Source organism: Achroia grisella, unplaced genomic scaffold, assembly GCF_030625045.1.
Source record: "Achroia grisella isolate CSIRO2021 unplaced genomic scaffold, CSIRO_AGI_Agris_v1 utg778, whole genome shotgun sequence".
NCBI lineage: Eukaryota > Metazoa > Arthropoda > Insecta > Lepidoptera > Pyralidae > Achroia > Achroia grisella.
The window spans coordinates 478,756-502,268 of NW_026713018.1; the positions used below are offsets into that span (position 1 = coordinate 478,756).

Genomic DNA, 23,513 nt, shown 5'->3' on the forward strand with positions numbered 1-23,513 from the left:
ATACATATGTTGATACATTAAAAAATATCTTTATTCATGTAGGTCTATTACAGACTCTTATGATATATCAAATATACCGTCAGTTCGGAATGATTTCGAGATGAGAAGAACTGACAAGAATCGCAGCTCGTATTCTTTTCAAATATATATCTGCCTGAAAAAAGATTTAAATGTCATATAAAACACTTCCTTTGCAAAAAAGCTTACTATAAAATTGAAGAATTCGTTAACGATAATAATGTTTTTATAGAAAAACCTAAAATCCATAGCACTGACAATATTATCTGATTACACTAATAATGAGTGCGTAGCGATTTCTATGTTGATTATCGCATGCCTCTTACTTGTTATACTGTAATTACTTATATAAAAAAAACATCTATTAAAAAGAGCAACTCACAAGTTTCTTGCTCATTCTTCTTGTGATGAATCTGCATTCCGAATGAGTGGTAGAATCAAAATATGACTACTCAAAAGTGCTTGTAATGAGTTTATTTGAATAAAGATTATTTCTATTTCTAATAAATGTTACAATATGCAATTACAATATATATATATATATATATATATATATATATATATATAAATATCCCCTTGGGCACTTTGTGGCTCAGACGTGCCGTATAGGTAGTTTTTTGTTGATCCATTTTCACTTGTTGATCCGGAGGCCTTTTGTTGATCTAATGCCAGCTGACCATATATAAATGTTGATCCGTTTTGAGCCACAACTGTCACGACGGGTAATAATAATAATTAAGCGATTTATACACGATTTTATACAAATCCACCTTTTTGGCATACGACCACTTCTTGATCCAATTCAAACGGGCCAATCAGGGTGCAGCATTTGCCAAGGGCTTCCTCATTGGCACGTTTGGGCTACTACATTATGGCTACAGTAACTTAATATTGTCTAGCTAGTATTTCAAGAATAATAGTCTATCTAATCTAAATATTTATAGAAATCAGTCTGGAGTAACGTGACTCCAGATCAAAACTCAATACTTGTTATTTTTTGGACGGGAATTTTTCCTTTTGTAACAACGTACTGAGCGAATGAAGAGAAGACGCAACAGCGGATCCAGGGGGGAGCGTCATGGAGATCTTGGGAGTCATGGGGGGTCATGACTCTCCCCCCGCTTAGCCCAGGACTTAGGTAGACCACTAATTAAACTAAAAAATAATGAAACAGCAAAATTTTTTGCACGATCGGAGTGTTGGTGCAGTAGTATTAATTATAATTAAACATTGTTACTTAAAATATAACACTTAAAGTACTATAACACTAAAAGCAAAATAAGTATTTTCAAAATACTTTTACAGAATAAATTACCTTTTGAGTTTTTGTCCAAACCTCAGATATTTTATTTATTTTAGGTATATCAATCATTACATAGTATAGTATAAAACAAAGTCGCTGTCGCATCTAACAAGTACATAAATAAATAAAGAAGACTTTTTGGCTCTGAATATATTTCAAAAGTCAATTACTTGTGTTAATCAATTTATATACTCGTTCTTATTTCATAGTACTTGTTTTGATCCGAATGTATACAGATACCGTAACGGTCTATTAATTATGAATTTATTATACCTAACCTAGATATTTTATTTTGACGAGACTCCGTGTAGTTGTAGTATCCGATAAGGGTATGCGAACCCTAAGTATTATTTCAAAATGACCAGTAATTTCGAAGAAATAAGCCTTTGAATTTCAAATCAACTTACCAAACGGACGCTCAAGGTTCGATTCCCGCCACCGATTTTTTTTTTGTTATTTTTTTTTTGTTTTGTCTTTATTTTATATTTTAAATTAACTATTTTAATAATGAAATGAATTTAATCGAACAAAACGTTGTTAAGTATTAAATTAACTTTAATTTACATTACCTATTATACTTTCTAAATTGTAAAGCAGCTAACAATTATAGTAAGATCTTATAAATAATTAACACAACAAGTAAAACATTTTAAATGTATTTTCTTTATTATCACAAAATATTTTTTATGCATAATATAATAGTTAATATCACTTAAAATTAATTTAATACTTAACGACGTTTTTATCGATTAAATTCATTTAATTATTAAATAGTTAATTTTAAATATTACTTTAAAAAAAAAAATAAAAAAAAGCCAATGGTAGGAATCGAACCCGGGATGGCTGTGTGGTAAGTTGGTACACAGGTACATTCCTAACTAGTAAAATTAATTTAATGCTTAACTACATACGTTTTTATTATAAATTAATAGTCGTATAAATTAAATTGATTATTAAAATATTAAATTAAAAAAAAAAACAAAAAAATAAATAATAAAAGTAAACGGACGGAAAGAAATTCGAACTCGGAGTGTCTGTGTGGTAATGTGGTATTGGTACACAGGTACACTACTAACTAGGCCATATTGGTGTTGCTTGTTATGGTGAAAAAACTAGTATATATATAAGTTACACGTACAATTTCAAAGACTTATTTCTTCAAAACTACTGGCCATTCTGAAATAAAACTTTAGGGTTTGCATATGTAATGTTTGCATATAAAATAGGATTAAAGGTTACCAGTGTATTTACACTTTTACTGAACAAACAGAGTTGTTTAATACTGAAAATATTGTGTAGAAGGCATCAATTACTTTCAGTGCATTTATAGCTTTGCTCTTTTCCTAATTATTATTATTAAGTTATAAAGTGGTTGAATTTTGCGTAGGGTGTTTTTATACGTTATTTCTAATTTACCATTTATTTTAAGTTTTTTAAACTCTATTCATCGAGACCTATCTAATGAGTCCAAACACGATATTTCTGCTGTAAGTTTTCGAAGAGTATGTTCATCATCTGATAATACTGGTGCCAGCATGAAGTCAAGGTTAACAGATAACTAATTACTTTTATTTCGTCAAAATTTTTAGATTACGTATAATAAATTCATAATATCGCTACCTATTCAAATCAAAACAAGTATTAGGTACTTCATGTACTAGTATATAAATTCATCAACACACAAGTAAATGATTTTTAAATATATTCAGAGCTAAAAAATCTTTGTGCATTTAAAAAAAATTGCCGATACGGATTCACTATTGCAGGAAATTGTTGAAAAAATATATATCGAGTATAGGTATCTACTACTATCGACGAATACATTTGGCAACAACGCATGGTCTCGGTCGGAACGGCAACATCGCATATTAGAATACAAAGATAGTGGTAGAACGCGGAACGGCAACATGTTGCCGTTCCGCCACGCTACCGTTATAGTGGTAGAAAGAGAGAGATAATGGAATCAGCAATATCTACGGATCGTGGCTGGATCAACTAAGTGAGCAAGTGTATATATATATATATATATATATATACATTTGTCTTTAATTCAAAGGAAATGTAAATAATGAACGCATCACATTTAAAACAGTAATAAGTACGTACGTAATATTATCACATGGTAACAGCACGTATTATGGCAAAAATAAACATCGGCTGATTTGAAAAGATTTATTATAGTAATAATAGTAATCTCAGGACAATTCACACAGCTTCATCTAGACCCAAGTTAAGCTAGCTGAAGATTATGTTATGGGTACTAGACAACTGATATAAATACAAAGATTTTTTTTCGTAAATACATATATATTATCTATACATAGAAAACACCCAGACCGTTACAAACAATCATACTCATGAATACAAATGTTTGCAGCGTGCGAGGAATCGAACCCTCGACCACCAAGCAGGAATCAAAGCGGTGTGCTAGATAAATCGCTAGACTACCGACAACTTAACTTACCGACAATTTAACTTCTTATATTTTAGAAAAATAAAGTGAAATTCCACACGGACGAAATCCCGTGTACAGCTAATCATCAATAAAAAAACACGTAGGTATCTCTAATATATTATACACTAGCTGTTCCCGCGACTTCGTCCACATGGTTTTTAACTTTATTTTTCTAAAATAAAAGTAGCCTAAGTTACTCCTTGTTACATCAGCTACCTGCCAAAAAAAGTCCCGTCAAAATCGGTCCAGCCATTTCAGAGATTAGCCGGAACAAACAGACAGACAGACAAAAATTGTAAAATATGTTATTTTGGTGTATGTACCGTATTTATATTCATATGCAAGTAGTAAACAACGGTTATTTCAATATTACAAACAACAGGCTTCAACATTCTCAAGTACCACAAAAAAGATGTTTTTTCTATCAAATAAACCGTTTTTATTAAAAACAAGCTGTTCCCGCGACTTCGTCCGCGTGGAATTTAACTTTATTTTTCTAAAATAAAAGTAGCCTAAGTTACTCCTTATAAATCAGCTACCTGCCAAAAAAAGTACCGTCAAAATCGGTCCAGCCATTTCAGAGATTAGCCGGAACAAACAGACCGACAGACAGACAGACAAAAATTATAAAAATTGTTATTTTGGTATATGCACCTTATATATATTCATATGCATGTAGTAAAAAACGGTTATTTCAATATTACAAACAGACACTCCAATTTTATTTATATGTATAGATTATTATTTATTTATTTATTTATTCATCCAAAATAATACAAATTGTGTAGGATAACGTAATAGTAACATTACAGTAAAATTTTGTCAACAACATAATAGCAACTTAAACATTAAATCTCGGTATATCTATAGACTAGTTGGCCCCAGCGACTTCGTCCGCGTGAAATTTTATTTTATTTTTCTAAAATAATAGTAGCGTAAGTTACTATATACATCAGCTACTTGGCAAAAAAAGTCCCGTCAAAATCGGTCCAGCTATTTCAGAGATTAGCCGGAACAAACAGACAGACAGACAGACAAAACTTGTAAAATATACCGTATTTATATTCATATGCAAGTAGTAAAAAACGGTTATTTCAATATTACAAACAGACACTCCAATTTTATTTACATGTATAGATGTATAGATTAAAAAAAAAGTAACAGTCACAAGGCTAGTCGTATGCCTAATATATATAATAATGTAATAAATTCATTTAAACAGAAATTGCGGGAACATTATTTAAATTTCTAACTTTTTTACTGTCCTTCTCCTTTTTTCACATCTTTCTGATATATCCCTATAGTTCTGTCTATATTTTCTGTTTTTCTTACTTTCAATTTGAGACTGTACTTATAATTTGATTATCGGATCATTATGTATTTATTTATATAGAATATTTATACATTTATGGGTTATATTTACATATATATTTATGTATGTATATTGTTATTTTTTTATAAAAATTTATATTTTTGCTTTGTATTTATATATCTTTTTTTGACATTTCTTATTTGCACTCATAGTTGCCTGGTAATTAACGCGGCAAGATATTACGTCCACCACATGTACAAATTTTTTTGTGCATTAAAGTTAAATAAATAAATAAAAATACACTACTGTTTAATGAAAATGCGTATTGTCTAGTGCTTTGAGATGTATCAATATAAGGTCAACAAAAAAGTCCGTGATGGTATATGTCTATCTCTTAAGGATAACCAACAATAACCATTTTTTATCTTTTACATTTTACGGGAATTTTTTTTATCGTATGTTTCCCTTAAAATCATGTAAACTATGTTATTACGTCATAATCTAAAGAAATAATAATATTTTATAGTGAAATATCCACTATAAAATACTAAAAAATAGCAATGTAATTCGTTACGCGCGAATCAGCTGTTATAAGGTCAAAGGTCGGTGCACCCCGCGTATTTGATTAATAGTGCTTCTCTGGATGTCTTTAAGAGAAAATGGCAGTATGTACAAGTCCTTAAGTGTTAAGTTTTTCAAATGTACAATAAAGAATAAATATTTTTAAGTACAGTACTTACGTACATTAATATAATACCTACTTTTTACTTGTATCTATTGTTATCAAAATTAAATTATAAGTTCTTAACTTGACCACGACTATGTGACCCTCTCTTGGCGCCAAAACGAGTGAAAAAATGAACAGCATACGACGACGACGCAGTACCTATAGAGTGGAGCAACTGCTTATTCAGTTTTATTCAACTATTTAGTTCATAATTGATAGACCGTTACGGTATCAGAGCCAAAAAGTCTTCTTTCTTTATTTATGTACTGTTAGATGCGACAGCGACTTTGTTTTATACTACACTATGTAATGATTGATATACCTAAAATATCTGAGGTTTGGACAAAAATTCAAAAGGTACTTTATTTTGAAAAAGTATTTTGAAAATACCTATTTTGCATTTAGTATTTGAAATACAAAACACAAAACTATTTTTGTTTTTAGAGTGACATTTCTATGAATTCACTGTCGATAGCGAGCGGTGCGATGGAAAAAGATAACTGTTTATAAAAAATATAATAAATAGCCCTGGACAATTAACACAGACTGATACTGAACTGATATAAATAGATATTTTTATTTTGTAAATACATATATAATATACATATAAAACACCCAGACCGATGAAAACAATCGATGACCGATGAGTACAATTGTTTGCACCGTGCGAGAAATCGAACCCGCGACCATCGGATGTAAAGCGGTGTGACCACCGAGGCAGTCGAAATATATAAATAATCTTATGAATTTAATTTATTCTAATTTGTTTGTGTGCGCGGGGTGCGGTGTACGGTGCTCCCCCTGCCTCCACCGTTGCTGGAGCTTGCATGTATGGAGCATTGCGAATATAAAATATCTAGATTAGTAAATTCATAATTGATAGACCGTTACGGTATCTATATATATTCGGATTAAAATAAGTATCGCAGTAAGGACCAGTATATAAAGTGATCAACACAATTAATTGATTTTTGAAATATATATACAGAGCCAAAAAGTCGTTGTGTATTCAAAAAATATCTAATTTGTTTGTGTGCGCGGGGTGCGGTGTACGGTGCTCCCCCCTGTAACGGTGGAGTTACTATGTATGGAGCATTGCGAATATAAAATATCTAGATTAGTAAATTAATAAATTCATAATTGATAGACCGTTACGGTATCTATATATATTCGGATGAAAATAAGTATCGCAGTAATGACGAGTATATAAAGTGATCAACATAATTAATTGATTTTTGAAATATATTCAGAGCCAAAAAGTCTTTGTGTATACCAAAAATTTAGCCGTTCGGAGCCAGTCATGCACGAATTATTAGTAAAAAATGTGTCGAGTATATCGTACTATCGACGAATATATATGGCCACATCGCAAAATAGAATGCGACGTTGCCATACCGACTGAGATATACGCGATAGGAGTCAAGTTATTCAGTGCAAAAGGTGGAATCAGCAAGTGTTTGGCTTGTGGCGTGATCAACAAAGTGCCCAAAGAGGTGTTTATATATATATATATATATATATGTATAATTGTGTATGACATACATATATATAACGTAAACCTAATCTGGGCCAATGTGGGTAGTTATGAAATTGATTTCGCTGAGAATGTTTGAATCATTATAGAATGGAGCGAACTTACTGCCATCTGTCGGATAAATTTTTGTTGTCGGTGTTTCCATCGCCGGATAGATAGTCAAAAGTATAAATTGATTCAAATCTGGTATATGGCAATAAGCTCGGCTCTTGTACACTCTTTATTGTGCAATCATTACATAGTATAAAATAAAGTACCTGTCGCTGTTTTTTTTCCGACTACTCTAATGCTGTTGGCCGCAGCTGGCCTTTACAGCTTCACCGGACGTTAGGGGGCGAGTGCAGATGGCACTCCAAAACTACGGATGGACTTATGGAGCGGCTGAAGGCCAAGTCCTACCTGACGGATACGACGTTAGTCTGAGGGCACCACTAGGGGTTCAAACCTCGGCTCAGGCCGTCGGTCAGTCGGTCGGTCGGTAATATCGGTCCCCGTTTGAATTGGACGGGGGATCGATCGGAGTGGTACCCCTGTCGCTGTCTGTCCGTCCCTCTGTATGCTGAAATCTTTAAAACTACGCAACGGATTTTGAAGCGATTTTTTTAATAGTATAATACATGTACGTACGAAGCCGGGGCGAGTGGCTAGTAAAGAATAAAAAAAAGTTATATGGGTACTAGATACGAATTCACTGCTAAATAAGGGGTATATAAAAAAAACGATGTTCTCTACACCTTATATATATGTATGTATATTGATTGTAGTATAATATAATGTTAGATATATCAACTTTATGTACTAGTAAAAGTATGTGTTATAATAAAATAACATTAATTTAACTATGTCTCTAACACAATTCACTTTAGCAATTAAAATACAACCAGCACATCCTGTGCTCAAGGACCGAATGCCGCGGCTTACAAAAACCCTCCCTTTTATACAGAGAAGATATGAGTGGGGGTTATATGCAACTAGTTTAACGATACCGAGTAATAATGAAACTACCTTCTTTTAATATAAAATATCAGATTTTTCGAAAATATCCATGCGAACCCTAACAATCGACCATCCTGACAATGTGTGCGTCCTCGCACACGATGCCTGGTGCAACCCTAACAATCGGAGTTTTGTGGGCCACGACATTATCACCACAAATTAATGAAACAGACTAAAAAAAAAATGTGCAAGTACAATAATCATAGAAAAATGAGATCGAAATTAATTAATTAATTAAAATCAGGCAGTTAATGCCCATATTATAAACACCCTACAGACCAACATACGTATGAATAATATAATTATAAGAAAGAAATATAAATTGTCTGTGTGATCACGGCACTGATGATGGTAATCTGCCACGGCAGCGCCGATAGACCACACCCTTCGGCCAGCAGTCCCCCCTCATGAAGGTGGTCAGCATGTTGGTGGGAACTCGTACCACAAACGCCTTGAGACTCGCGCTATGACTCCACTCCAGCCGCGCCACCCTCAATGTCAGGTCACTCCTGGTCCGTATGTAGTCGACAATGTCCTGCTCCTTAAACTTACTTAATTACTCAACCTATTATAAATTATAAAAAATACATATAGAATATAAAAAATATAAACTCATATAGAAGAGTCAATCTATGAACATAATTAGATGTGTAAACAACTGTTTATAATTCATTAGAACGAAATTAATATATTACATAAACTTCAACACCATAAAATATTTACGAATCTCGATTAATTAGTCTACCTTTTATTAATTATAACAAATACATGACATGTGTATACAACTGTTTATAATACATTAGAACAAGATGAATATATCAGGTAAACTTATACACTTGTATACAATACTATAAAATATTGACTAATATCTAGAAATCGAATTTTATATTATCTGTAAAAGAACCATCTATTAAAAGGCATTTATGATCCGAACCATCGATTAATCGGAAAACGAACATTTACAGGCATTGCTGGACCGATCGAATATCCAGCGCAGCCAATAACTGGAACGATCGATTATCCAGAACATCTATTTACTGGAACGATCGATTATCCAGCGCATCTATTTACTGGAACGATCGATTATTCAGCGTGGCTATTTACTGGAACGATCGATTATCCAGGCAAGCTGTCCCACTAATTCATCGATTTATTTGTGAGATTTCATTAGACATCGACTAATATAGAATACACTATTCTATATCTTCTTATACCATTCGAAGCAAATATGGTCAACAGCTTCAACGCTCGATGCTCTCGTAAAAACGGAACACCAATCAGACAATCCAATAATTACAGACAGTCGATCTGAAACAATAATTACAGGTGTAGTTAATATCAGTATTACTAAATTTCAAGAAAATTCTCGGCGATCATAAAAACTATGTATCCTAATTCATCACTCCCACTAGTAGTATCATTGTTCACTTTTAGAGCAATATTGTGAATACACGTCAGCATCTGATCTGCGGCAACAGTCGGCTCTTACTTTTGGGCTTGCTAAAACAACTTAGAACATGTGGTACTACTTATTTACATTCTATATGCTATTATAAAGTAGTTTATTATCCATGCTTATAAACCAGCTCGTCCACACTGACTACGAATATCTACTATCGTCAAAACTGGATACCATAGATTACATCCGCAAAAGAATCCTTGATAGTTTTAACTTCACAACGCAACACGTTCTAAGTGCAATAATAGCTACCATGTCACATGTTCGTATTAAGGGAATGTTGTGCCCTTCCTTATCATATAAGTAACAATTGTATACATATATCTATCATTCTTTTACTATCACTGGGTTCTTGGCTTATTCATTTTTCTTTTCATTGTGTGACGTCATACACTCCCATCGGTCACAATTATACCATTTATATGTTAAATAGGTCCTTCCATGTATTATTTACACCCGTAAATATGAATCTTCAATTCGACAATCTTTTCAATCATTGCTATTTATATAAATTTCCTTTTCTTCCTATATATTAAACATTGCGCTTGTGAATCACTGTTCACCCCAGGACATACGGACATGTCATTTTCAATCCTAGTTACATGTGCAATGATTAACTGGCATTAATAACATTACATAGGTATTCCTGACACATCTATACGAAGTCGCCATGCATCTTTACAGTACAGTAGATTCATAGAATATAATCGGAAGCTCCGCAAAAGCAAAGAAGTGCTATCTTCATAATACCAATTTACTCCGGCCTTATCCCAGCTATTTAGCGGTTGTATTTGGTGGGAAACAATTTCTATACACCGGAAAACTGATGTAGCCTATTAATAGTCACATTGCCAAGGTCATCATAAAATTTTCCAGAATATTCAAATCTCTTTCATAATAATCTTTTCTGTCTGTGTATCATAATTGTGCCTCAATAACATTTTCAAAGCTTATGTACTTTGTCTTCCACAGAATCTATTTAATAATAAACTAATTTATATACCGAAACTTTATTAGTAAAATCATAAAATATATTACATTCCTGAAACAAACTGTTGCGTACGAATATATAAATAGTAAGCTACATCAACCTGTTAACAATAGGTACTATCCGATTTATCTTTTCTCCTCTAATTTCACAATATCATAGTTTACATGTCTTCGCTTAATTCTCTCCCGGCTGTCCGTACCTACATCCATCAAAAAGCACTAAGCACTCGTTTCTTTCTAATATCCCATAATAATATCTGAAATATAAATTCTACTATCCAAATACGAGTATCACAATTCTAGACCGCACTGTTTGAAATAAGTCAAGACGAGTTCATTATTCACTCATGAACACTTTAAATCAGTAATCGTCATCTTGTATATATTTATGTATTGTATAATTGTAAATTTATTGTAATTCGATAATATATTCCTCCCTTATTTTTTTAAAATTATTTTTGCACACCTAATTGCAGAAGACAGTGAAACATGTTATTTCTTCAAAGATTTTTGTTACCTGTACTTCACAAGTAAATAATTGAATTTGAACATTTTGTTAAAATAAGGTAGATGTAATAATAGTGTTATACTTTTTGTATTAAGATTGAATGTTGTTGGCTAATAAATTATAATTTAATAAGTACTCGACTAAGTCTAATTTAATAAGTGTCGACTACAAAATATAAAACAACAACCTTTACCTATAATAAACTACTGGCAATTTTATTTTTATTACATTATATTACAATGTTAAAAATTGGATTGATTACTGTTTAATAACTGACAGCTGTTTTAAATGCATTTAAAGAGTTAACTGTAGGAAATCAGACGTTCAGAATTTATAAACGTGTTTAGCGAAATTTGTAGTGGTGAAATGCAAAATGAAGCTTTGAACACGTTTAAATATTTTAATGGCGTTCAGTTCGAACTAAACGTGATCAGTTTCTTTGGTGAAATCCGACCTTAATTACTACACAATTATAGCGAGGTAAATAGTGCGTTACTGCATCTCTTGCACTAGTTTACGACTAACAAACATGGATCAAACTTTGAGAAAACAAAACGTGTTCTCATTTCAATACCAATACAAATTTACCAACGAATCTCTAGACTTTATAGAGTCTACTGTTATTCCAGAAACGATATGGGACAAAGTTACCTAGATACATCAAAATAATAATTGCATTTTGACAATGTCTAGTAAGACAAATTCAATATTGTGTACTAAGCACTGCTGTGTCTAAACTGTGTCACCCCACCTTACATTTTCCTATTGTCATTTAGTATATAAGATCAATATTTTTATGTACACATTGTCAGTCTATTATCATCTGTAGTATATATATGTACATCATCTCAATAGACAACATCGTATTATTACCCCGCAACACAAGTCATTAGCTTATACAGTACACAAGGTTAGATAATATATCAATTCTAAGATATAGTCTATATTCGTTACTACCACAATCTATTATCTTACGGAATATTATTATTGGAGAAAAGCAGCCGATTTCACTGTTACTTCTCAATATAATATATACCCACACATTCTGTGTATACGTAAAAGTATTAACTTATTTTGAAAAACTTTCATAAAGCGACTCAATAATTCTCTACATAATCTTATATATGTATTACGATCGAAAAGGTCTGCAGTCAATGGATCTGTCAACATTAGACTAATGCCTCACTTCAACATTGGATCTGTCAACATTGTTGCTGAAATAGTTATCCATACTTCGCTACATAATCTAATACATTACGATTGCAAAGGTCTGTAGTCAATGGATCTGTCAACATTAGACTACTGCCTCACTTCAACAATGGATCTGTCAACATTGTTGCTGCAATAGTAATACATACTTCGCTACATAATCTAATACATTACGATTGCAAAGGTCTGTAGTCAATGGATCTGTCAACATTAGACTACTGCCTCACTTCTCTTCAGTATTACACTGATTAATGTTAATTTTTCATAATAATATAAATCTATGAGGTTAAAACTGCTTTTCCTTTTAAACATATCTTCCACTTTTTTTTTTTTTTTTCTGATTGATAGAAGGTACTAAATTTATGTAACTTTTGTGTATTTTGAGAATACGTTTGTGATGTAAAACCACATTCGAAGGACTTCTAATAACTACCAACTGTTTTAATCTTATTGTGTATATAATATTTTGACTAACAATTTAGTGCTGGCTGGTAATTTGCATTCACACATTTAAACTTAAAAATGCAAAGTCACAACGATTATTTAAAAGAGCAAGCCTCTTGCTCGTTCTATCCGCGATAAGGCAACCGAAAGAGCGGTAAAAAAAATAGCCATAACTATTCAAACGTAGATACCAAACCAAGCCCATTTAAACAAAGGGTTTTCTATTCTATTCTTCACAATTTCTAATAGTATTTATATAGATAAAGAAAGACTACGTGACCTTAAGTATGCTCCCGCGTTGTCCCGTCGCTCAGCATGTCGTTCTGGCACCGATTTGCACCACTTCTGCACCTACAGCTTCAATTACGGCATCTTCGGTGACACGTGATCTGGACGTGCGATGACTCATTCGATGTTTCGAAATTATAAGTTTTAGGTTCTTCACACTTCTGATATGTTAGATATATCAACTTTATGTACTAGTAAAAGTATGTGTTATAATAAAATAACATTAATTTAACTATGTCTCTAACACAATTCACTTTAGCAATTAAAATACAACCAGCACATCCTGTGCTCAAGGACCGAATGCCGCGGCTTACAAAAACCCTCCCTTTTATACAGAGAAGATATGAGTGGGGGTTATATGCAACTAGTTTAACGATACCGAGTAATAATGAAACTACCTTCTTTTAATATAAAATATCAGATTTTTCGAAAATATCCATGCGAACCCTAACAATAATAAATAATATATTTGGTAATAAGTCTTATATAAAAATAAATTGTTTACTCAAATATTTATCTTGTTTTATTATGATATCTGCATCTGAATATAAATACGGTACATATACCACAATATCATTTTTTACCATTTCTGTCTGTATGTCTGTCTGTCTGGACCGATTTTGACAGGACTTTTATTGGCAGGTACCTGATGTAGCTGATATAATAAGGAGTAACTTAGGCTACTTTTATTTTAGAAAAATTCTCTAACTTTTGAGTAGAACTCAGAGAATAGCTGGAACAAACAGACAGACAGATAGACAAAAATTGTATAAAATGTTATTTTGGTGTATGTTCATATATATATGCATGTAGTAAAAAACGGTTATTTCAATATTACAAACAAACACTCAAATTATATTTATATATATAGATTTATATTTGACCCTAATAAATTAGTGCTAGTTGGTAGTTTGTATTCACACGTTTCGACTTGAAAAATGTGAAGTTACAAGGATTATTTAAAAGAGCAACACACAATTTGCTAATTCAAAGATATCTTTCGATTTATAATATTATTGTGGTCGATTTTCGACCACTAGTATAAAAAAAACTATTATAACGACCATCTCATTCATTGGTCACAATGTGCCATTCGGTTTACATAATATGTAAAATCTATCGGCTATCAGATAACGCACCAGATAAGAGATAGCTCTGCAATCTGTCAGAGCGCATTGTTATTAAATTGTTGGCAATAGTTGAGTTGAAATTGTTATATACAATCAACTCATAACAATTGTACTTAATATTTAAGTTAACATAGATTTTAAAAGGCCAGTGAATGGACTGGGTGGTGCTTTCTGAGAATGTAAGTATTTATTATTTATTAACATTCAAATGTATCTAATTTATACATATAAATGAGCTGTCCCGGCAAACGTTGTTTTGCCTTAAAATAAAAATAAAAAATTTAGGGGTGGACTACCCCTAACATTTAGGGGGATGAAAAATAGATGTTGGCCGATTCTCAGACCTACTCAATAATCACAAAATTTCATGAGAATCAGTCAAGCCGTTTCGAAGGAGTATGGAAACGAAAACTGTGACACGAGAATTTTATATATAAGATAAAATTGGAGCGTCTGTTTGTAATATTGAAATAACCGTTTTATACTACATGTATATGAATATAAATACGATACATACACTAAAATAAAATAAAGTGGCGTTGGGCTGGTCATGTATGCCGAAGCAAAGACAACAGATGGACATACAGATCCGTAATGTGGCGACCTAGTATGGGAAGCAGAAGCGTAGGCAGACCAACTGCCAGATGGTTTGATGATATCTATATATATCTGGACAAGACACGCCACAAACAGACTGAAGTGGAAAATTATGCAAGAGGCATACGTCCAGCAGTGGACAAATATATGCTGAAAGAAAGAAAAAAAATACACTAAAATAACATTTTTTACAATTTTTGTCTGTTTGTCTGTTTGTTCCGGCTAATATCAGGATTCATTATGTATATGCCTGATACTAAATACATTATTATTATTATTATTATTATTATTATTATTATTATACGACCTACTTACGAGGACGAAAGGTCCTATGTGAATAAACGGTTCTGGGTTTGAATACATACTATTTGCACCTACAGTATACCTAGGTGTTTGTGAAGGAAGGAGATCAAAACGAGTCGAGCACAGAAAAAGGCACCGATATAGTCGCAGAATATATATTCACTTATGTCATATATATAAAACAATATAGTATATCATTACATAGTATAAAACAAAGTCGATCGGTAGATTAAAAAAAATGTAATGACTATTCAAAAGTGCTTCAATGTAAGTTTATTTGAATAAATGATTTTCTATTCAATTCTATTCGATGTCGCTGTCTGCCCGTCCCTCTATATGCTTAAATCTTAACTACGCAACGGATTTTGAAGCGGTTTTTTTAATAGATAGAGTGATTTAAGGGGGTCTTCCTATGTGACGGCCTGTTTTTTAGGGATATTTTAGGATTTTTTTTCTACGACCAGTAAATATTTAGAGCTTCAAGTTTTTTATCATTTATTAACATATTTGGACAGTATAAATATAAAATTTCAGCTAAAAATATTCAGTCAAACTAGAGTTACAGCGCTCTGAACACCCCCGCCTCGAAAAAAAGAGCTCCCACTTCCTCCACGATTCCGGCTGATCGGCTTATCTGAAAAAAAAAAAAAACACGGCGTTTTAATTTGTAGGCTTAAAAGCACGGAATGACCTATAATCAAATGAATATAAAAAAAATTGGATTTTTGATAGACATTTGAAATAAAAGTTGCAAATTAGGCGTTTTTTTTTTTTTTGTTTTTTGCTATAAAAAAATCGAAGTTTTGAAAATTTTCGATTGATAATAGTTCATTCCATGCGTTTACATATATTGAGTGTGCCCTGTAAAAATTTCAAGTAATTCGGTCCAGCCGTTTCTGAGATACAATGGAGGAAAGTTTGAAAAACACAGTTTTGAGAAAAACGCGTTTAAAGTTTCAAGTCCGTTAAAAACTATTAAAATATCAACTTACTCTCAATCGGCGATGCCTGGTCCATAGAGTATTCCTTCCTCTTCCTCGTGAAACTCTTTTAAAGCAGATTGTTCAGCTCTTGAGTCAATCCTGGCTTGTTTAACGACATCACTTACGCGCCGCTCAGAGCGTAAGATTCGCTTTTCATCCCGTTTCTCAACATACGCTTGGGCTTCACGACCAACAGGGCATCCCATAATCGACATAACTTTTAAAATACCTTGAAAACCTTCATTAAAGATAATAACTGCTAAGTAGCTAGCAATTTCAACAACTTTGGGACCAGAATGAAGATGTTTAGGAGCGAAAGTCCAAATCAAAGAATTCAAAGATTCGTTATTGTTTTGTGTCTCTGCTCCTAAACAACGAATTAATAATTCGTCTTTCGATAAATCTTCGAAAACCGGTTTGATAGCTTCTTGGACTTGCGGAATTAGAGGTGGTTTATCGTGATGAAATTGGTCCAGTTCATTATTAGCTTCAGCCTTACGCCATTTACACCAACTGTCTTCGCCTTCTGGACAAAATTGATGCTGAGGGTTTTCATCAGAAGAACATTTGTGATAGTACGTTGCCCAAACTTCCTTTCTCATATCTTCAAGCGAATCTGGATGGCGTCGAATTGCTAATCCGTAGAATTTTGTAATTTCTTGGATAACTTTATCAGTAAGTTTACCTGCTCCTTTTCCTCCTATTCCTTTATTGGTTTTATCTTAAACTTGTATAAACAAATATATTAATAAAAGGGAGGCCAGGTATAAAGCCGACGGTACACAATAGGCCCGGTCTCTAACTGCCAACTCACCGCTCCGAACCGCTCTTTCTTTTACCTGCTGTATCTTTAAAACGACTTCGAATTTTCTAAAATCGCTTTACTACCGTATTCTAGACATGTTAAGGGAGCAATTTATGAAAAAAAAAAAAAATCGATTTTTTCAACCCATCACATAGGAAGACCCCCTTAAGAGGACGGTATGTATAATACATGTGCATACATAGCTAGTCTATTATAAAAAACATATATAATAATAAAAGTGTAAAAAAGAGTTCGCAACAGTTTTTTAATGTATATTATATATGTATTTATACAAATAAAATGTATTTCTATCAGTTATCTAGAACCCATAAGAACAACTCTGCTTAACTTAGGGCCAGATGGCGCTGTGTTAATTGTCCAGAAATTATAATTTTTATATTAACATCGCCCTTTTATCGGTTCGGTTAAAAGTGACTATTTAAAAGTGCTTATATTGAGTTTATTTGAATAAGAAACAAGTCTATTTATATCTGTTTTAAGTAAAACGTTTTATTTATTTATTTATTTATTCTTTTGCACAACGAAATGTATACATATCAGACTTAATGCCTGATGGCATTCTTTACCAGTCAACAGTCGCGGTGATCAGGGATAATAAGGTGGTGCAATTTAATAATTAATTAAAAGAAAAAAAACAATAATTATAACGAATAGACACAGAAAACTAATACATTCATATGCAAATATATAAAAATACTAATAAACCAATATAAAATATATAAGCTTATGGATTACATATAAATAAAATATAATTTAGTGGGGCGCGTCATTGTTTCAGCTACCTGCTACTAATTGGTGATTAAAAAACTGTCTTTACAAGTTCACCGCCAGTGAAAGATGGTTGGTTCTAACTAGTGCTGTGTGTACATAAGTTAATTATTGAATAAATTACTCAAACACAGTTGTATTATATATACTATACTATACTATATATACTATAATGACTAGCTGTACTCGCGACTTCGTCCGCGTGGTATTTAACTTTATTATTCTAAAATAAAAGTAGGCTTAGTTACTCATTACATCAACTACCTGCCAATAAAAGTCCCGTCAAAATCGGTCCAGTCATTTCAGAGATTATCCGGAACAAATAGACAGACAGACAAAAATGGTAAAAAATGCTATTTTGGTGTATGTACCGTATTTATATTCATACGCATGTAATAAAAAACGGTTTTTTCAATATTACAAACAGACGCTCCAATTTTATTTATATGTATAGATTACTTCAATACAACCACGTCATCCGCTTGGAAAATAGGTAAGTTCCTCGCTGGTAATTAATTTATTTATAAACTAGCTGAATTAACTGTAGGTATAGTGATGAGAAATCTTGTCTACCATATACTATATGCAGTTTTTTCGGACTACTCTAATACTGTTGGCCGCAGCTGGCCTTTACAGCTTCACCAGACGTTAGGGGGCGAGTGCAGATGGCACTCCAAACCAGGAAGGACTTATGGAGCGGCTGAAGGCCAACTCCCGCCTGACGGATACGACTTTAGTCTGAGGGCACCGCTAGGGGTTCGAACCTCGGCTTAGGCCATCGTACTTTCGATCCGCCGTTGGTAAAATCATTACATAGTATAAAACAAAGTCACTATCGCTGTCTGTCCGTCCCTATGTATGCTTCAATCTTTAAAACTACGCAACGGATTTTGATGCGGTTTTTTTAATAGATAGAGTGATTAAACAGGAAGGTTTATAGAAGGTTTATATAGGTGTACACCCGTGCAAAGCCGGGGTGAGTAGCTAGTGAGTCATAAAACAGTGTTTTTGTGGTTTGTACATTGTATTTCTATATTCATTGTTCACATGTGGCTTTATTACGTTGATAGTCCTTACAATAAAATGATTAAATATTTCACCGCGGCGGGTTCACTGACCTGTTATCACAATCATTGTACGACCTACACTTTGAAAAGTACCTAACAATATAAAAAATAGGGATTAAACGGTATTATCATATCATATCTATAATAAATAATATCATAAAAAGTATGTCTTGATGTTTGTTTGTAATGAAACCTAAAAAATACTTCACCTGTAAAAATCAACATTATTTATTTATATATGTATGTTATTAAAAAAATTATGAATATTAGTAATGGATGGAATAAATAAATTTCATTACAAAAAAACTGTATCTATATATTTATATCAATTCTCTAGTACCTATAACACAAGCTCTGCTTAGCTTGGGACTAGATGGCAATGTGTCCTTTTTTATTTGTCCTTAATTGTCCACGGTTTTTTTATTATATATCCCTAAAAAAAATCAATTTTTGCAATATACTTACCGAGGCAACATTTTACGTAATTTTAAGAATTTGATTTTGGTTGTTATTTCTAAAAGCGTGCAAATTACCCGGTACTACTAACTAACTATAATGTTTGTTTTGTTGCAAAATGTTTACAAAAAAAGTTTTATATTTAACTAACTACTCACCCCGGCTTCGCACGGGTGTACACATATTATACATATAAACCTTCCTCTTGAATCGCTCTATCTATTAAAAAAAACCGATTCAAAATCCGTTGCGTAATTTTAAAGATTTAAGCATACATAGGGACGGACAGACAGCGACAGCGACTTTGTTTTATAGTATGTAATGATTAATTTTGAGCGTAATTTGCTTACGAAGTTGTATTCACAGCTGGTAATGTATAATTTCATAAACACATGCTGTATGTACTGACATTGACCTGTTAGTGGTTGTTATCGGTACATTTTCAATTCAATCACTTATTTCGTGACACATCGATAAGGATTCGTGGCAAATATTGGTATAATCTACAATCGAGCAATCAGCACAGTGTACCTAATCTTTGGGAATGGATAGTTTTTGAGGTTAATATTAATTTCAAACTATATTAATCGTGATGAATAAATTTGATGTTGAAAACAAATTGTGATGAATAAATTTGATGTTGAAAACAAATTGTGATGAATAAATATTATTTTTAATTATATGTAATTTTTTTTTATTTTGTGAGAAATGTTTACCTTTCTCGAAGGGGCCGTTCAAGTATTACGTAATAAGTGTGCTTTACCTATTACAATTATTTACCCCCTCATCCCCCTTGTCAGAAAAAGTAAGCAAAGCTCTTACCCCCTCTTCTCATGCTTACGTACACATTTTTCAATTAATATATGTTTTTTTTTAGCAAAGACTATGTGAATGTTGCCATTCACGTAAAAAAGTAAATAACTACCGATGACGTCTAGTCTAGTCATCATATAGACTCCCCTACCCCCCATGTTATCTAAAATAAGCAAAGTAACCCTCCCCTGATAGTGCTTACGTAATACTTAGGGTAAAGATTTCTCACAAAAGAAAAAAAAACATAATTAAAAGAAATATTTTTTCATTATAATTATCTATTTGTCACTTTTTCCAAAATCAAATTCTGATGGTCGCCAGTTCGATTCCTCGCACAGTGCAAACATTTGTATTCACGAAAATTATTATTTGTGTTGTTCTGGGTATATTCTATATATTATGTACTTACAAAAGGAGCTTGGGGATCCTGTGTGGATTGTCCAGGGTTATTATAATTACAGATAACAATTAAATAAACGATTTATCTATCTATTTATCTAAGGGATTCAGTAGATGGGCAGATAAATTACAGCTCGTTATAGAAGACATGAAGAACCTGTATTTCAATATCTGTCACGAATGTGGTAGTTGATTAAAATAAACATGCGAAATTTATTAATAAAAAAACAATTAACACAACAAAAAATTGTATTATAAAATTACTTGAGTTATTAACTAATTACATCAATTACATAACTTAATTATACAACTACAACCTAAAATTAAAAAGTTTAAAAAATATAATACAATAACTAAAATATATTATTAAAAGGGGTCCCTTTAGGCAAAGTTCCGAAGATACTGGCAGCGTTCCCTCTATGAATAGCTAGACTAATTCTTTATCCGAGGTAGCTGCCAGCTCTTCGGTCTTCTGTAATGTCGACTGACCTTTTCGTTATTTCTTTGAAAAGTCTTATAGCGCTAGGACCCCACGGATATATATTTCAATATCTTACATTAGCTATGAATAGGATATTACCATAGTCATAAACAAAATGAAAACAAAATGGCGATGGTCGTAAATAATTATGCCGAATAAAATAAAAAAAAATCTTTATATATTCCTCATAGAAAAATAAAACAAATATTTACATACATTATTATGTACTAATATATAAATATGTATAAACATACAATGAGCAAGAGAAAGTGGCAACAATGGGCGGCCTTATCGTTGAAATCCGACTTCATCCAGGCAACAAATCATAAAGTCTACCCGCTTTCTTAGTTTTTTTCTACGTTCCATCATTGATACTGCAAAACACGCATTGTATCACCTCGACTAAAGATATTATATGTAAATATATAGTTTTATTTAGAATTATATATATACAATGAGATTGTGTTGGTGTAAACGTTTTTGAAAGATATAATAAATAAATATTGCGTACAATTGTGAATAACCGTGACAAAAGTTATATAAGTTTTTTGTCCTATATTTAATAGGCACTAAAAGATTTATATGTTCATAAGTGGAAAATAAACGTGTAACTGGGTACGTGTATTTATATAATAATAATAATAGTAATAATAATTTATTTGCTCAAAAAACACAGTATAAAAGATGATAATGAAAGTTTAGTATCATTTGTTCTGCTATAGTAATGGCATGCAAAAATAGTATTGTTTAAAAATTATACATAATTAACTATACTATATATGAGAAATAATAATAATAATAAATTGCCATCTCCTATCCTTAAGAGGGGAGGAATTTTTGAAAAAAAAAAAAATAATACTCATCCACTCTTGGCTAAGGCATTTTTTTACAGGGGTAATACATTCAAACACGCGGGGTATTTGAATGTATTATCCCTGTAAAAAGGGAGATATATAAAATATATGTATATAAAATAATAATAATAATAGTTAAATAGGATCTCTCTAGTCGATAAATTCAAATTCAAAAATCATTTATTCATGTAGGACATTTTAGCTGCTTATGAACGTCAAGTTTTTATATTATAATTTTTTTCCCTACCGTCCAGTTCGGTATATAGATCCAATTGAGAAGAACTGGCAAGAAACTCAATTGAATTACTTTTTTTTTTTAAAGCCAGTTTATTTACAATGTATTTTTATATAGGTGTCTTGAATGATAGTTATATATTGTCAAAAAAATCTTTAAACTGTAATATTCCTTATTTTTTAACCATAGTAATGTCTTCTTAAATAATATTTTGTTATTCGTCTTCAATGTCTCAGGAATACAATTATAAATTCTTATACACATATTTTTACAGTTTTTTTGTGTACTGTCATTGTATGGGTATATCTTAATAGATTAGTAATGTATGTGTAGTTATGAAAATTGACAGAAATTTTTATGATTGAGAGTTTATTTACTGGTTCTCATAGAGAAGGTGTTATTTTAATAATAGTATATATGCGAAAGTTTGTGAGTACCTACAGATGGATGGATTACTTACTCTTTCACACAAAAACTACTGAATAGATTTGGATGAAATTTTACAGTAATATAGTTTATAAATAAGAATAGCATATAAGCTGTAAATTTTATGGGGGCGAAATCGCGGCCATAGCTAGTAGCACACATACAGTACACGTCGATTCTGGTATTCTTCATTATTCTTCTCCATTTGTGTTTTTTAAGAACATATGTTACTACGACGTAAACTTTTATGAATATTTTTTATTTAAATATTTTGCCGTTCGAGGAATCGAACCCGCATCTGATGTAAAGTGGATGTAAACCGCTAGACCACCGAGGCCGTCGTGTATGAAGTGTTCTGAGTGCGTTTTTTACTTAAAGAAAGTAAAAAAAAACTGACTTTTATATTTCAGTTATCATGATGGTCAGCCGGCTGGTGGACACCTGCACCACCAGTGGTAGTTCCGTGGGAGCCACCGTCGCGGCCGCGCTGCAGTTCTTTGCAGCATCACAGTGCTTGCTCACCGAGCCGTGGCCACCGCAAGCCGTTCTGGACAGTACGTAATAATAATAATCTCAGGACAATTCACACAGCGCCATCTAGATTCAAGTTAAGCTAGCTAAAGATTCTGTTGGGTATTAGACAACTGATACAAATACATAGATATTTTTTAATATAATTCTTTATTTTTGTATATGATAATGAAATGGTGCACCCGCCTGCGCAAACGATTTACGCTGGCGGGGCACCAGTGGAGTATGATAATATGAGCACGAGGTTAGGTCAGGTTAGCACATCGTGGTAAATCATCATGAATTTATCACGATAGTTCTCAGGGGGAACCACGTGGAAGTCAACCTGACATGGTACATTGCTAGCAATAAGATCATCAGTCCACATCAGTAACAATCCCCTTTCCCCTTGTTAGGCGAGA

At 32.3% G+C, this 23,513-nt stretch overlaps 1 protein-coding gene across 2 annotated transcripts in view; it reads left to right on the forward strand.

Annotated features, from left to right (window-relative positions):
- Positions 1–23,513, forward strand: part of LOC131850628 (ecdysone oxidase-like) — a 67,009-nt gene that overhangs the window by 40,764 nt on the left and 2,732 nt on the right. The window contains exon 9 of one of the 2 annotated variants that reach the window (XM_059200923.1): positions 22,992–23,015. Coding sequence is in view for 1 of the 2 variants with exons in the window: in XM_059200924.1 (XP_059056907.1) it covers positions 22,992–23,135 (144 nt within the window). In the remaining variant the exon portion in view is untranslated. Of the gene's footprint in view, positions 1–22,991; positions 23,136–23,513 lie in introns of those variants that run through there. The other variant, XM_059200924.1, reaches the window with a different exon arrangement.